The 18,125-nt window shown below is 36.7% G+C and overlaps 2 protein-coding genes across 3 annotated transcripts in view; one reads left to right on the top strand and one right to left on the bottom strand.

The window, feature by feature from the left end:
• FRMD5 (FERM domain containing 5) overlaps positions 1 to 18,125 on the top strand; it is a 334,543-nt gene that overhangs the window by 313,941 nt on the left and 2,477 nt on the right. The gene's annotated exons all lie outside the window — the stretch shown is intronic.
• The window catches only part of WDR76 (WD repeat domain 76), a 55,403-nt gene continuing 37,344 nt past the window's right edge, over positions 67 to 18,125 (bottom strand). For both annotated transcript variants that reach the window (XM_041743231.1, XM_041743229.1), the window contains 5 exons: positions 15,295 to 15,453; positions 9,518 to 9,735; positions 8,360 to 8,512; positions 6,628 to 6,681; positions 67 to 2,027 (listed from right to left, as the gene is read on the bottom strand). In XM_041743231.1, the coding sequence (XP_041599165.1) occupies positions 1,772 to 2,027; positions 6,628 to 6,681; positions 8,360 to 8,512; positions 9,518 to 9,735; positions 15,295 to 15,453 (840 nt within the window). In that variant the 3' untranslated portion in view covers positions 67 to 1,771. The remainder of the gene's footprint in view (positions 2,028 to 6,627; positions 6,682 to 8,359; positions 8,513 to 9,517; positions 9,736 to 15,294; positions 15,454 to 18,125) is intronic.

The following is an 18,125-nucleotide window of genomic DNA, read 5'->3' on the forward strand; positions in this document are numbered from 1 at the left end:
ATTATACAAAATAGCACAGTTTATAAAACTAAAATGGCGAAAGAAACCACAAAAGTGAGAAACATCAAGAATTTGCTAACATTTATTGCAGAAACCAGGCAATTAACCACCAAGTCCTCAAAGCTTAAATGATGGTACTAATTTCAACGAGAGTATTTTTCAATATCTTAAAAAAAGAGCAATTCTCACAGAAGTAGCCGCTTTGGAACATGTGAAATGAAGTAGTATAGAAAAGGGAAAGGAAGCCTAAAGGCTTCATTTACTATCTCCAGGGCAGTTTAACAGAAGTCAACCTCATTTAGCTTTACTTTCCATTTCGTAAATTAATTTTCCATTTCATTTACCAATTCCTGTTACTATCATCAAGAAAATAGAGAACTCGTTACTTATAAACACAACCTAGTTAATAAACTAGGCCTCAAAATTAGACTTAGCCTCTAATTACAGAGAAGGAAACTACGTCACTTTATTTCTGATATACAATTTAAGAAGATATTTCCTCTTAGAATTCAAACCTTCCAAAAAAAATTCAAACATACTGCTGAAAACTATTTACAACTGTCTTTCAGTAGTACTTTGGCAATGAAGGGCAGTGAAAAAAGTCAGATAGGTGGTATCACACAGTTAATGTCACTTAGTTGCTACTCTTCCAACAACAAACTCATTCATATTGCCCTTCTAAAAAAAAATTTTATGATAAAATGCCAAAAGTGGTTTTCCATAACATTTCCCCCAATATGAATTAGGAATGAAGGCATTCGTTTAACAGTCTAATGAATCTCTAGAGAATTTAAAGACAGGGACAGATAAGGGTGTCTGGGACCTTCTAAGGCAGGAGCTTTCACTTCTTTAACCATGACCCACAATAGTTACCACAGTAATAAAGACATATGTTTTACATCAGAATATACATATGCATATACACTTACATATATGTATGCACTATAAGTTTCACAAAACAACACTTATTCTGCTTATTCTATACTATTTCTTTCCTTTTCCTTTTTTTAAAGACTGGTCGTGGCTAACTTGATTTCATGTGGATAGCTACAAACCACAATCTGGAGAACACTGGTCTGAAGGCAATCTCACACTGGATTACAAGGGTCAGGCAGATCCAAACCCTGTTCCTAGAACCTCTAGAATTCTTTGGCCATGTCTCAGGAGCCATCAAAAGGAGGTAAAAGGGTCCGCACACAAAGACCCAGGTCCCTACCTAAGTGAACTAACACTTCTCAACAATTATCTTGGGATTTCACATAAGATTTAATTAAAGGCAGGGGGAGAAAAGAGTTCTCCATTAAAAAAATTAAGTTTCAAAATCACAAAGTTAGATGACTTTTCAGGATCCCTTCCAGTGTATGAGTCTAGAAATATTTACACCAAACTATAAAATAAACCACAAATCCAAACATCACTACAGAATCAAAACCATATCATTAAACCAAAAAAAAAAAAAATGCTTAATACTGATCATTCAAAGCTTTGTAATTTATACTGTTAGAGTTTCTCAACATACTAAAAGTGCTGAAGGCATCACAGCCTCCCCTCAAATTCTTTCCCAACCTACAGAAACAACTTAAAAGGCTTCTCCCTTACTAAACACGTAAGTATGTAACTGTGTACATTCTGCTCACAGTTCTTATTAATAAAACTTTATATTCACTAAATAGAACATATTAAAAACAGACCAAGCCACATGAGTTACTAGGCTCCTTAGTGATTAATTTGAACAAACTGGTGTTGCTAAACCAAATATTCAGCAACTTTCTTAACTCATAAAAACATGTACCTTCCCACTGGAATTACCTCCAGCCAAAATATACCGAGTTGGGTGCATAGCATTGATGGAACACACAGAGACAAGGCATTCTCCACCAAAAAACGAATGCACCTGCTTTCCTGTCTCATGGAAGATTTCTACCCGTCGTGGATGAGCCATGCTGCCAACTATGATACAGTCTTCTTGTTTAGGGTCCCACACAGCCTGGAACCTAGTCAGCCATCGCCCAGTGATGGTGTTATGCCTAGTGAAAAAAAAAATGATTTTAAAGGATAGTGTTAAATAACTCAAGGTAGCAATGGGCAGAGGGTAAAAGCATTGCTCCTAAATGCTGGTTTTCTCTGCCAAGTTTCTTCTCTTAAGTTACTAAGTTATCATTAGTCTAGTCTCATCCTTCATATACAAATGAAAAATCAGGACAAAGAGGCTGTCTTCTACACTTCTGTATGTCCAGTGCCAAGTATAGTGGTTGTGCTCAGTGGATGGTCACTGTCTATTAAAATAGCACCTTTGGGGACATCTGGGTGCTCAGTGGTTGAGCGTCTGCCTTTGGCTCAGGTCGTGATCACAGAGTTCTGGGATCGAGTCCTGTATCAGGCTCCTCGCAGGATGCCTACTTCTCCCTCTGCCTATGTCTCTGCCTCTGTCTCTCACGAATAAATAAATAAAATATTTTTTAAAAATAGCACCTTTTTAGTCACTAATTCCTAGCTCAATGGAATCCTTGCCCTCCCTTTTATTACACATACAAAATAGAAGAAACCCTAGAAGAAATACATAATCTAGGTTATTAGAATGTATAATCTATTTTAATAGAATGTATAATCTCGTATTTGTATTCCCTTGATAACCAAACCCTGAAATCATTTTATATTCCATACAACTTTAAAGTAAAAAATACATTTAGGGCTCAAAGAAGAAATCACAAGGGAAATCAGAAAATATTTAACAAATGAAAAATGAAACATAACATACCAAAATGTATGGGAAGCTATGAAAACAATAGAGGGAAATTTATAGCAGTGAACACTAAAAAAGAAAGATCTTGGGGCACCTGGATAGCTCAGTCGGTTAAGTGTCTGACTCTTGATTTTGGCTCAGGTCATGATCTCAGGGTGGTGAGAAGGAGTCCCGTGTCAGATTCTGCCTCAGCAGGGAGCCTGCTTCTCTCCTCACCCTCCTTCTGCTCCTCCACTCACTCACACTTGCTCTCTAAAATGAATGAATCTTTAAAAAAATTTTTTAAAGATCTCAAAATCAACACACTACACCTCAAGGAACTACAAAAACAAACTAAAACAAAATTTAGCAGAAGAAAGGAAATAAACATTAGAGCAGAGCTAAATGAAATGGAAAATAGAAAAACAATAGAGAAAAGTTTTGCTTTTTTTTTTAAAAGGTTTTATTTATTCATGAGAGACACACAGAGAGAGGCAGAGATACAGGCATAGGGAGAAGCAGGCTCCATGCAGGGAGCCCAACATGGACTCGATTCCGGGTATCCAGTGTCACGCCCTAGGCCAAAGGTGGCACTAAACCGCTGAGCCACCTGGGCTGCCCAAAAACAGTTGTTTTTTATGAGATCAACAAAACTGACAAACCCTCATCCAGTTAAGAAACAAGGAGGAAAAAAAGAAAACGCAAGTAAAAAAATCAGAAATGAAAAAGGGAGCGTTACAATTTATGTCACAAAAATATAAAGGATTATCAGAGAACAGTATGAACAATTATATGCCAACAGATTTGTTAACCCAAAAGAAATTGAAAAATCCTCAGAAACATACAACTTACCAAAACTGAATCATGAGGAAATAGAAAATCTAAATAGTCGTACAACTAATTAGTAAGAGGATTAAAACAGCAGTCAAAAAACTCTCAAAAAAAGAAAAGGTCGGGATCAGATGGCTTCACTGGAGAATTCTACCCCAAATTTAAAGAATTAACCTAGGGACACCTGGGCGCCCAATCAATTAAGCATCCAACTCTTGATTTCAGCTCAGGTCATAATCTCAGTGTTGTGAGACTGAGCCCCACATCACGCTCTACTTAGGGAGTAGTAAAATTTATTTAAGATTCTCTCTCTCGTTCTCCCTCTGCCTCTCCCCCCACTCTGTCTCTCTCCCCCTAAATAAATAAATAACACCAGTGCTCATCAAACTCTTCCAAACAACTGAGGAGAAGGGAACACTTGCAAACTTGAGACCAGCACTACTCTAATATAAAAATCAGACAAGGACTCTACAAGAAAATAAAATGTCAGACTAATATCCCTAATGGATACTGATGCAAATATCCTCAACAAAATACTAACAAAATGAATTCAATAACAAATTTAAAGGATTAAACACCATTACCAAGTTATATCTATCCCTGGAATTCAAGGATGTTTCAACTTACAAAACTTAATTGATATAATATACCACATTAATAAAATGAAGGACAAAACCATATGATCATCTCATTTGATGCAGAAAAATCATTTGATGAAATTAATACCCTTTCATTATAAAAACATTCAATGAACTAGAACAGAAGGAAACTATCTCAAAATAATAAAGGCCATATATGAAAAGCCCACAACTAACATCATACTCAATTGTTAAAGACAAAGCTTTTCCTCAAAGATCAGGGAAAAGGCAAGGATGCCCATTCTTACCATTTCTATCCAACATACTACTGGAAATCTGGAAGAACTGATCTAAATTCCAGGTGTTCATAAATGCACAAGTAGCCAGATCCTACATGTGAGGCACCACCATGACACCAACAAGAATTTGATAAGGAGGACATTCTGAACAGTCACATGAAAATCAACTGGACAAGAAAAAGAAATTACAGACTATATAAAACTCAAAAATTCTGAGCACCAAAGGAAACAATTACTATAGCGAAAGGCAACCTACAAAATAATAGAAAATATTTGCAAATCATATATTCAATATATGGTTCATATAAGGAACTCCTACAACTCTACACAAAAATGACCCAATTCAAAAGTGGGCAAGACTTGAATAGAGAGTTCTACAAAGAAGACAGATAAATGGCCAAAAAGCATATGAAAAATGTTTGACACCACTAATCATCAGAGAAATGCAAATAAAAAAAAAAAAGAAATGTAAATCAAAACCACAATGCGATATTACCTCACACCCATTTAAATAATCACTAATTAGGGGCAGCCTGGGTGGCTCAGCGCTTTAGTGCCACCTTCAGCCCAGGATCAAGTCCCACATCAGGCTCCCATGGAGCCTGCTTCTCCCTCTGCCTGCGTCTCTGCCTCTCTCTCTCTCTCTCTCTCTCATGAATAAATAAATAAAATCTTTTAAAAAATCACCAATTAAAGAGCAGAATGATGAACATAAAAAGAATTTAGAGGGGCACCTGGGTGGTTCGGTCGGTTAAGCACCCAACTCTTGATCTCAGCTCAGGTCTTGATCTCAGGGTTGTGAGTTCAAGCCCCACAATGGAAAAAAACAACACATTTAAGGGCAGCCCAGGTGGCTCAGTGGTTTACCTATGCCTTCGCCTCAGGGCCTGATCCTAGAGACCCGGGATCAGGTCCCGCATCGGGCTCCCTGCATGGAGCCTGCTTCTCCCTCTGCCCGTGTCTCTGCCTCTCTCTCTCTCTCTCTGTGTCTCTCATGAATAAATAAATAAAATCTTCTTTAAAAAAAAATTAGAAACCTGGTGTGCTACTGGTAGGACTATAAAATGGTGCAGCCACTACAGAAAAACAATATGGAGGTTCCTCAAAAAATTTAAAAATTCCTCTGGGTATACATCCAAAGGAATTTGAGGCAGGATCTTGAAGAGATATTTACACACCCGTGTTCATTGCAGCATTATTTACAATAGCAAAGAGGTAGAAACAACCCAAATGACCATCAACAGATGAATGGATAAAGAAAATGTGGTATTTACACACAATGGAATATTATGAAGTCTTAAAAATGGAGGAGAGCCTGTCACATGCTAAAACATAAGTGAACACTGAAGACACCATGTCAAACAAAATAAGCTAGTCACAGAATGACAAATAGTGTGATTCCACTCACTTCAAGTATCTGAAGTAGTTAAAATCACAGATATCTAAAGTAGAAAGATGGTTGCCAAGGTCTGGAAGGGAGAGAGAAGGAAGAATCAATGTTTAATGGACATAAAGTTTGAAAAAGGAAATGAAGATGGAAAAATTCATAAGAAGCCAACACACTTAAATGTATCCTCCATAACTATAAAATGCATTAAGAAACAATCAACATATATTGCACCCTCTGTTCCCAATGTATCCTCCGTAACTATAAAATGCATTAAGAAACAATCAACATATATTGCACCCTCTGTTCCCAACTTCATAAATACTGATAAAGAGGGATGTCTAGGAAGAAAGCACTGACTAAAGTTGGTTGCAAAATATATACATTAAAAGTAGCAAATGCAAAAAGAAGGTAACCAGAGAAAGTAAATGGTAAGTTAGGGAAACCCTTTAAGTCCACAACAAATAGGTACAAACAAAAGAGCTTTAGATGGCCTCAATCTTCCTTAATAAAAGAACATGAGTAATTCAGGATGGAATAAAGTCCTTCACCTTAGCCAAAAATAGCCACCCCAACTGCAAAGAACAGTCACAAGTAAAAAAGACTGAACGTCTTTAAAGATACAGGGAACATGGAAGCAAGAATCCTTCTTGACAGGACAGAAACTAGCAACCTGGAACACTTAAATAATGCAATACAAAAATTCAGACCTACTACATCTCTTTGACAATCAGATGTCTAATGCATGCACTCCAATATATAGCTAATAATCAATTCAGGGTCTACATTATTCAGCATATAGAAACCTACCTGATGGTAGTGAGCAGAGGAATCTCAGAGGATATACAGCTGCTGTCAAAGATTCTGCAAAACAAAGATCAAGAACAACTTAATACTCTTTTTACTGCTTCTTAAAAATTTTCTGAAACAGTATCAGTGTATTTAACATATTTTTCATTGGTTCATGACATTAAATATCAGTGCTATTTTAAAATATATAAGGTCGGGCTTTAATAACCTTCAGCTCATACATTTAACAAAAATTATAAGAAATACTGTAAAATTCAGTACTTTATAGTTTGGTGTAGAAATAACTTATTTAAACACTATTACCCCAAATTTAAAATGCACATTATAAAGTGATAATCTGGATTCTATATTCAGATTCACAGTAATATAGATCGTTTAAGAGAGATGTGATCTGAAAATGCACAAATAACCTAAAACATACTATGTACATATCATGAGCAATTTCCCCATGAAACTCATTAGTTGAGGGACTGAAGAGTGTCATTTCCAAATACTACCAAGACTATGACTAACCAGCAACCAAGGGGAGGAGTTCTTATTGGGTAGCTCAAAAAGTCCAGAAGCCTCCACCAGGTACCCTAGCAAAAAGAAACTAACCACATCACACCACCTCCTCCTTCCTGGCACCTATAACTTATTGCCTAATTATAGTAATAGAAAGCCAAGTCACTAACAGCTATTATAAACTCTGTAGTGCAAATGAATAAGCAGGGTTACAATAGGTAGCTTTTGAGACAAAGCAAACTGTATGGGTAGAAAGGGGACACTTGGCTGCCCCTGCCTGGTGACTTAATCTCTTAATGCACCCACCTGGTAATGCTCATAGATTTTATTAGAAACTAACTGGACACCTGTCACAAACTGAAGACCATGCTTTTCCCAATGGAAAATGACAAATGCTGGGATGCCTGGGTGGCTCAGCAGTTGAGTGTCTGCCTTCAGCTCAGGGTATGATCCAGGAATCAAGTCCCCCATCAGGCTCCCTGTGAGGAGCCTGCTTCTCCCTCTGTGTCTCTGCCTCTCTTTATATGTCCCTCATGAATAAAAAAATAAAATCTTTAAAAAAATATATATAAAAAATAAATGACAAATGCTTACTATGCTAAGCAAAATCAGGGATTATAGAACAAAGTAATTTCCTTTGTGGTTACATAACATTCCCCATATTTTTTATTGTCATAATTTTCTTTTTTTGGATCAATTGGTTTATATTACATTTTTAAAGCCATTTTTAGGAAGTAGCTATAGAAAGGTACCAAAGCTAAAACCATAGAACTATATCCAGCGGTTTGTACAGAAGCCCTATTTTTGCTATCTTTTCTGCCTGCCCATGGCCTGGGGCTGTGTAATTTCTACTCAGCGCTTCACATATAGGATAGATCCCATTATCCCCAACCTAAGAGTTTGTCACTATTCTAAAATCATCTTTCTTCCAATATATCACAAGCCTGATTTTACTGGGACTTCTGGGATCATTCAGTGCTGAAAGGGAAGCCTAACATCTAAACCTTGAAGTAGCTACAGACCTTCCCTGCCAATCTCAAGGAAATTGCCAGACCTAAAAACTGCTGAAAAACCATTAAATATAGGTTATTTATTTGTCCAGGAACAGACAGAAATGGCTACAAAACATAATACTAGCAAGTTAATAGGGAGCAGTAGTAAACAAAGCTACTGGTTTACTGACACAGTAGCTACAGATTGTTAACACATTTCTATCTCACCAATTTACCTCAGTTTACAATCAGCACATGTGGTCACTACTTTGTTACCAGTAAGAGGTGAAAAATAGGCAGAAGCTATGCTCTTTGTGTGTTCAGTCAAAGAAATCAAAGGCTGGCTTCCTCTGGGATTCAAGTGCCTTGTATCATAAATATGAGTATCCCTGTAAAAGGAGGAATAATTCTCAGTGTTGCCACAGTACATGTAGTAAGCAGCTCTTGAATAGTGCTGAACATAGATGCTCAAATATTCATTATATTGAAGAAGACTCTGACCTGTAATAATTTTACAAACACTGTATAGTTAAAAAAATGAAATATCAGAAAAATCCCATACTACAGATTATATATGAAACCAGTGGGTAAAGAGAAACAAGATTCTAGTTGGTTTTCTCATCTGAGAAAAAAATAAACACAGGCCAAGTTCTAGGTCACATATACTTTTCTTTTTTTTTTACAAGTTTTCTTCTCAAATGACTAGAATTAAATGCATATGGGGGTGCCCTCATGGCTCAGTGGGTTAAACGTCTGCCTTCGGTCCAGGTCCTGGGGTCCAGTCCCACATTGGGCTCCCTGCTCAGCAGAAGTCTGCTTTTCCCTCTCCCTCTGTCCCTCCTCCCTGCTTGTGCTCTCTCTCTTTCAAAAAAAATTAAAAAAAAATCTTAAAAAGAAAAAAGTAAATGCATATGATGCCAAAGAAAACAAAAATGCTTTTCTTTTGATACTTTCACTACTTATTAAAGGTAAATGCATCTTTTTTTTTTTTTTCAAAAGAAACTCTCTTTTAAAAAAAAATCACACTCAATAAAACCTCAATTGGTATGGAAAGAAGTTATTTAGCTATATGAGTATCACAAAAGTTAAATGTCTTTGACATCCAAACTACAATAGTAGTCCTTCTGAGCACTTGGGTGGCTCAGTCGGTTAAATGTCCAACTCTTGGTTTCAGCTCAGGTCATGATCTCAGAGTCCTGGGATCAAGCCCCAGCATCAGGCTCTGTCTCAGCAGGCAGTCTGCTTGAGGATTCTCTCTCTCTCCCCCATCTCTCTGCCCCTCTAGGTACTTGCATTCTCTCTAAAATAAATAAATGAATCTTTAAAAATTAAATAAAAAAACAGTATTCTTAATTTTAAAAGACTTAAATCACAAAACTTTATTAAGAACATACCTCAATCCTGCAGTGATAAAATACTGTCTATGCACTGGGTGGACATGAACAGTTCTTATTTTTCTCAAAGAAGAATTGATAAGTTTCTCATAAGAAGTTCCAGGTGTCCGTCTATCTACCAGTGATATATTTCCATTCCAGTGTCCTACTATTAAAGTGGAGGCATCTTCTCCCAAGAAGTCAAAAGAGGAAAAGCTACTTCTTTCATCTCTATATACCTAAGGATATAAATAACAACCAAGGCATAAATTCTTTGGTAAAAAGTTATAAAGCACTTTACCTAATAATATCATTTATCCTCCCATCATCATGCAGAAAGCACAGAGCAAAATGATCATCCATTTTATAGAGATGGAAACTAAGACACTGATCAGCTATGAGAGTCCTCAAAACAATCAAATGGCTGATCCACTCATGTCAGGGTTACATGCCAAATCTCTTAAACCCAATCAACCTCAGTTGCAGATCTATTCTGTGTCACTTAATAATAAATGAACTAAATCTGAATACTACCCAACTGAAATACCTTAAAATACCAAGTAATTTTGCCAACCAAATCCAAAAAAATATGGCCATATGGCCATATCATTTACTCATGGTAGAAGTATAAATAAATAAATAACAAATTTCTGACTAGTCAGAGTACACCTATTAAAATATTTAATGCCTGTACCCTCTAACCCAATAATTTATCTAAGATATATATAAAGATGCCTACTGAAAGACTGCCTGTAATAGGAACACCTGGGTGCCTCAGTGGTTGAGCATCTGCCTTCGGCTCAGGTCTTGATCCCGGGGTCCTGGGATCAAGTCCCGCATTGGGCTTCCCACAGTGAGCCTGCTTCTCCCTCTGCATATGTCTCTGTCTCTCTGTGTCTCTCATGAATAAATAAAATATTTTTTAAAAATAGCAATACAAAAGCAACCTAAATGCTCACTAAAAGAGGCCTGTTTAAATAAATGATGGTACATCTCAACTTTGAAATGCCATGCACTGCTAAAAAGAATTAGGTAAATTTATACTACAACCTGTCCATACTACTAAGGGAAAAAAAGCAAGTTGCAAAAATGTATGTATATGTATGAATCCATTATTGCAAAGGAAAAAAATCTACATCTGTATGCTTATAAGTGTATGTGTACTTTTTGGAAGTATACTTAGCCACAATTCTTAACACTGAATCACTAATTGCTGATTTTTACTTTTAATAAAAAGCTGCATATACTATTACAAACTGAGATTAACAAATTAATATACCAAAGGCATCACAACCCATGTACATCCAAAAAAGCTCCAAATGAAACCAGAAGTATTCAGTCAGTATATTACAATGGTTAAGTGCAGAAGCTTAATTGCAGTGGAGTCAGACCAAAGTGAAAAATCTAGCACTGCCATTTATGTCCCGGAGCAAGCCAACAAACCTCTTTACCTCAGTTTTCTCAAATGTTAAGTGGGGATAACATTATTTCATAGTGTGTGATAAGGCTTACCAATGTATATAAAGCACTCTTAGTGCTAACACAAGGTAATTCTTCAATCAGTAGTATCAGGGGCACATTACTTATACATGCAACATTATAGATGACTCTTAGTAATATTATGCTAGGTGAAATAAGCAAGACATAAAAAACTCCATGCCACATGATTCCATTTATTTGACATTCTGGAGCAGATAAAATTATAGGAACAGTAATCATATCAGTGGTTGTCAGGCACTGTGGGAAGGGGAGGGGACTGACTACAAAGGGTCACAAGGTGATTTTTTTCAGGTGACAGGAATTTACTATATCTTGATTGTGGTGGCAGTTGCATAGGTACAGACAATTTGTTAAAACTCATAGAACCATACAATTAAAAGAATAAATTTTACTGTATATAATTTACACTTCAATAAATCTAACTTTAAATATAAAAGTGGAGAAATCTTACAACACAATACTAAAAAGATAGCCCAATTAAAAATTAGGCAAAAAATCCAACATTTAGAGAAATCAACAGTTCTCTAAACAAATACAAATGACCAATAAGTAGATGAAAAGACACTAGACATCATTAATCATTAGGGAAATGAGGATCAAAACCATAATGACATAAGACTTCATACTCACTAGGATGGCTATAGTCACCAACAAGAAGTACTGGCAAGGGTGTGGAAAAATTGGAATATTCATATATTGTGAATGAGTATGTAAAACGGTGAAGCCACTTTGGAAAACAGTTTGGTAGTTCCTCAAACTACTAAACACAGAGTTACCATATGATCAAACAACTCTACTGCTAGGTATATATATATATACCCAAAAGAAATGAAAGTGTATGTTCAAACAAAACTTGTACATCAATGTCCATAACGATATTATTTTCAATAGTAAAAAATGGAAACAACCCAAATGTTCATCAACTAATGAACGGATGAGTAAAATGTGGTATGTCTGTATAGTGAAATATTATTCATCCATAAAAAGGAATGAAGTAATGACATATTCTGCAACATGGATGAATCCTGAAAACATCGTTATGTAAAAGAATGAAGTCACAAAAGACTACAAATTGTGTGATTCCATTTATATGAAATGTCCAGAACAGGTACATACTGCCTGGAAGGCTCAGTTGGTTGAGATGCTAACTCTTGATTTTGGCTCAGATCATGATCTAGGGTTCCTGGGATCGAGCCTGCATCAAGCTCTGCACTCAGCACAGTGTCTGTTTCAGGATTCTCTCTCTTCCTTTGCTTCTGCCACCTCCCCCTGCTCACTTGCACACTCCCTCTTGAATAAATAAATCTTAAAAAAAAAAGACAAATATACACCTAACATCACCCTCAATGGTGAAAATTGAGTTTTTCCTTTAAGATCGGGAACAATGCAAAAATGTGCACTCTCACCAGTTTTATTCAACATAGTACTGGAAGTCCTCACCCAAGAATCAGATAAAAATAATTATAAAAGGCATCCAAATCGGTAAGGAAAATGTAAAACTGTCTCTGCAGATGACATGATACTATACATAGAAAACCCTAAAGACTCTAACAAAAAGCTATTAGACATAAAAAATGAATTCAAGAAAGTTGTAGGATACAAAATTAATGTTATACTTTATAATAACAAAGTAGCAGAATAAGAAATTAAGAAAACAATTCCATTTACAATTGCACCAAAAAGGGGTGCCTGGGAGTGCAGTTGGTTAAGTATCTGACTCTTGGTTTCAGCTCAAGCTGTGATCTCAGGTTCATAAGGTCAAGCCCTACACATCAGGCTCCATGCTCAGTGCAGAGCCTGCTTGAGACTTTCTCTCCCTCTCCCTCTGTCCTCGACCGAACTCTCTCTCTCTCTCTCAAATAATATTTTTAAAAATCTACCAAAAAGAATAGGAATAAATGTAACCAACAACATAAAAGACCTGTATTCTGAAAGCTATAAAACAATGATCAAAAAAATTGAAGATAACACAAATGGAAAGATACACCATTCACAGATTGAAAAAACCGATACTGTTAAAATATCCATACTACTCAAAGCAATCTATAGATTCAATGCAATTCCTATCAACAAATATATCAATAGCATTTTTCACAGAGCTAGTACTAGTAATCCTAACATTTGTATGGAACCATAAGAGAACCAGAATAGGCAAAGCAATCTTGAGAAAGAACAAACATGGAGGGGGAAGCCTGGGTGACTCAGCAGTTGAGCACCTCCCCGCTGCCCAGGGGCGTGATCCTGGAAGTCCCACATTGAGCTCCCTGCATGGAGCCTGCTTCTCCCTCTGCCTGTGTCTCTGCCTCTCTCTCTGTGTGTCTCTCATGAGTAAATAAATAAAATCTTAAAAAAAAAAAAACCTAATTAATCAATTAAAAATGGATTCAAGACCTAAATGTGAGATCTGAAACCATACAACTCCAAAAAAGAAAACATAGGCAGTAATCTCTGACACCAGACTTACCAGCGTTTTTCTAGATATGTCTCCTAAGGTAAGGGAAGAAGAGCAAAAATCAACTTTTACAACTACATTAAAATAGAAAAGTTTTGTACAGCAAAGGAAACCATCAAAAAAATGAAAAGAAAACCTAGGGCAGCCCTGGTGGCCCAGCCTTCAGCCCAGGGTGTGACCCTGGAGACCTGGGATAGGAGTCTGTCAGGCTCCCTGCATGGAGCCTGCTCTCCCTTTGCCTGTGTCTCTGCCTCTCTCTCTCTGTGCCTCTCATGAATAAATAAATAAAATCATTAAAAAAAAAGAAAAAAAGAAAGAAAGAAAACCTACTAAATGGGACAAGATATTTGCAAATGATATATTTGATAAGGGTAATATCCCTTATATATATAAAATGAATATATAAAGAACTTATACAACTGAACACCAAAAAAATCCCCAATTAAAAAAATGAGCAGAGAACATGGACATTTTTCCAAAGACAGGGAGATAGCCAACAGATATATGAAAAGATGCTCAACATCACTAATTATCAGGAAAATGCAAATCAAAATTACAATGAGATCTCACCTTACACCTGTTAGAATAGCTACTATCAAAAAAGACAAGAAATAACTAATATTGGCAAAGATGTGGAGAAAAAGGAGCCCTTGTGCACTGCTGGGCTTGTGGGAATGTAAATTAGTATAGCCACCTTAGAAAACAGTATAGAGGTTCCTCAAAAAACTAAAGTCAGAAAAACCATACAATGCAGTAATTCCACTAATATTTACCCAAAGAAAATGATAACACTAAATTAAAAAGATATATGTACCCTTAAGTTCACTGCAGTATTACTTACAATAGTGAAGATATGCAAGCAACCTAAATATCCATTGATAGATGAATGGATAAAGAAGATGTGGATGTGTGTGTGTGTGTGTGTGTGTGTGTTTATGCAATGGGATATTAGTCACAAAAAAAGAATGAGATCGTGCCTTTTGTGACAATATACATGGACCTAAAGGACATTTTGTTAAGTGAGGTTAAGTCAGAGAAAGACAAATAGCTTATGATTTCACTTAGATGGAATCTAAAAAACAAATAAATAAAAAAAGCAGAAACACTCTTAAATACAGAGAACAAATTGGTGGTTGCCAGAGGGATTCGCAGGAATGGGAGGAAATGGGCAAAATGAATGTAGGGGAATGGCAGATACAGGCTTCCAGTATTGAAATGAATATGGGAATAAAAAAAGGATAAAACAAATAGCATAGGGAATATAGTCAATGGTATTATAATAGCATTGCATGGTGACAGATGGTAGCTATACTTGTGGTGAACACAGCATAATGTATAGAGCTGCTGAATCACTATGTAGTACACTTGAAACTAATGTAACATTGTGTATCAACTATACTTCAGTAAAATATAGTAATACAAAATAAAGGCTTTCTGCATAAATTAAAAAGTAATGAGAGCAAACATTTAATGTGTCTGGCTGCATTCATTCTAACCACTTTATCTGCCTTAAGTCATTTAATCCTGTGATAAGGTTATCACGAGGTAGGTACTATTACTATCCCGTTTTACAACTAAACTTATCATGAGATAGGTACTATTGTTATCTCATTTTACAGCTAAGGAAATTGAGGGACAAAGAGGTTAAATAACTTCCAAGGTCACACAAGTAGTTACAGAAGGCCTGTGATTCAAACTTAAGCAGTGTAGTTCTAAAGGTCCTATTTTATACCACTTCACTCATTCTGACTGGTATAATAATCATTCATATAGCATTTCAAAGAATCCAGAATATCATCTCAAGTCATATTCATACATTATATTAATGTAAACACTTAATATTTACCTCTTCAAAAATAGCCCTTGAAAAATCCCCACAGCGTAATGTGCCATCATAGCTCAGTGACAGTATGTGAGCCGGATTGGCAGGTGAGAAGTAAAGACAGCTAACTGGCTGACTGTGGGGCTGAAAAACATAAACTCCATCTTCTTTTGACTGGTGAGTCTGTAAGAGAGTCGGGGGTGGGGAGAGAGACAAAAACTAGTGAAAAGTAGAACACTTTCTGTCATTAAACTATTTATGTCTGTATTACATTCAATCTTAGTCTCATTCAGAAAATCAGAACTAAAAACTTTATATTATCATCAAATTACTTTTTCTAATTTTCAATTCAATAATATTGTCACATTTAACAGTTTCCAGCTTTTCACAACTAGCAAACTAGTTTCTTCATAGTGCAGAAGGAAAAAAATTACTATTATGAAATCCTCAGGAAATGAGAAATCTACTCTTTATTTGATATACAGCATAATTCCCCTACTACTAAAAACAGTACCAACACCATTAACACTTTGTTTCCTCAGCATGAGTCTATAAAATCAGTCTAAGCACAATTTTCATAAGGTATTTGGTCCTGACACAAAGTGATAATTTAAAAAAGATTTTATCCCTGGGGCTCCTGAGTGACTCAGTTGGTTAAGCGATTCTTGATTTCAGCTCAGGTCTTGATCTCAGTGTCATGAGTTCAAGCTCCATATTGGGCTCCACGCTGGGCATGAAGACTACTTAACAAACAAATGTATCCCCTAAATACACCATGAAAGTTCATGTATTTCAATTCCACATTAATATTGTACTACTTCTAGGGATTATCCTTTCCACAACTGGATAACCAATTCCAAAATCATCACCTTCTCAGATCTGGATAAACTATATTCCTATGCCATATGTCATATTATGAACCCGAGTAACTATCATCTCCAAATCTGGCTTTTGGTTTTTCTTTTTTTTTTTTAATTTTATTTATTTATTCATGGGGCGGGGGGGCAGGCATGCTCCTTGCTGAACCACCCAGGTGTCCCTCCAAATCGGGCTTAATCTGCTCTGAAATACTCAAGCATTTTTGTTTTCTTCTTTTTTATTTTAAATTTAAACAAAAGAGTTTTTTAAAGGGAAAAGAAGGGAAAAAATTAAATATACATTCCTCCTCCTACCCAGAGTTAACCACTGTTAATACCTTCACATACTCGTGTATAGAATTTGTTTTTTAGTAAAACTAAACTCTCCATTGTTACAAAAAAATTAAATACAGAAATGCAGAAAGACAATTATTAAAAATCACCCCAAATGCAAATTTAAATCCTAAAATTATCAAGATACTAAGCTATTATAGATATCTTTATATGTACTTTTACAGATAGAATGACACAGAAGAAATTTAGAAAAAAATAAAATCACACTATATATGCCATTTTTAATAGTATTAAATTTAACTACACTTCGGGACACCTGGGCGGTTCAGTGGTTGGGCCTCTGCCTTCAGCTCAAGGCATGATCCTGAGGTAGCTGGGATCAAGTCCCACAACAGGCTCCCTGCAGGGAGCCTGCTTCTCCCTGGCCTGTGTCTCTGCCTCTCTCTATATCTCTCTCATGAATGAATGAATGAATGAATGAATAAAACTTTAAAAAAAAAAAAAAACTACACTTCAATGGGATGCCTAGGTGGCTCAGTCAGTTAAACGTCTGCCTTCAGTTCAGGTCACGATCCCAGAGTCCTGGGATCAAGCCCCATGTCAGGCTCCCTGCTTCTCCCTCTCCTCCCCTGCTCACGCTGTCTCACTACCTCTGTCTCTCTTAAATACATTTTTTTTTTAATTTTAACTATGAGGGGGATCCCTGGGTGGCTCAGCGGTTTGGCACCTGACTTTGGCCCAGGGCATGATCCTGGAGTCCCGGGATCGAGTTCCACATTGGGCTTCCTGCATGGAGCCTGCTTCTCCTCTATGTGTCTCTGCCTCTCTCTTTCTCTCTGTGTCTTTTTTTTTTTTAATTTTTATTTATTTATGATAGTCACAGAGAGAGAGAGAGAGAGAGAGGCAGAGACACAGGCAGAGGGAGAAGCAGGCTCCATGCACTGGGAGCCCTACGTGGGATTCAACCCCGGGTCTCCAGGATCGCGCCCTGGGCCAAAGGCACGTGATAAACCGCTGTGCCACCCAGGGATCCCTCTCTGTGTCTTTCATGAATAAATAAATAAAATCTTTAAAAAAAAATTTTAACTATGAGGTAATTTTTGAAGTTCAAGTACAGCTGACCCTTGTACAACATGGAGATTATTTTTTTTTAATTAATTTTTATTGGTGTTCAATTTACCAACATACAGAAAAACACCCAGTGCTCATCCCGTCAAGTGTCCACCTCAGTGCCCGTCACCCATTCCCCTCCAACACCCGCCCTCCTCCCCTTCCACCACCCCTAGTTCGTTTCCCCGAGTTAGGAGTCTTTATGTTCTGTCTCCCTTCCTGATATTTCCCATACTTTCTTTTCCCTTCCTTTATATTCCCTTTCGCTATTATTCATATTCCCCAAATGAATGAGAACATACACTGTTTGTCCTTCTCCGATTGACTTACTTCACTCAGCATAATACCCTCCAGTTCCATCCACGTTGAAGCAAATGGTGGGTATTTGTCGTTTCTAATTGCTGAGTAATATTCCATTGTATACATAAACCACATCTTCTTTATCCATTCATCTTTCGATGGACACCGAGGCTCCTTCCACAGTTTGGCTATTGTGGCCATTGCTGATAGAAACATCGGGGTGCAAGTGTCCCGACGTTTCATTGCATCTGAATCTTTGGGGTAAATCCCCAACAGTGCAATTGCTGGGTCATA

Source organism: Vulpes lagopus, chromosome 2, assembly GCF_018345385.1.
Source record: "Vulpes lagopus strain Blue_001 chromosome 2, ASM1834538v1, whole genome shotgun sequence".
NCBI lineage: Eukaryota > Metazoa > Chordata > Mammalia > Carnivora > Canidae > Vulpes > Vulpes lagopus.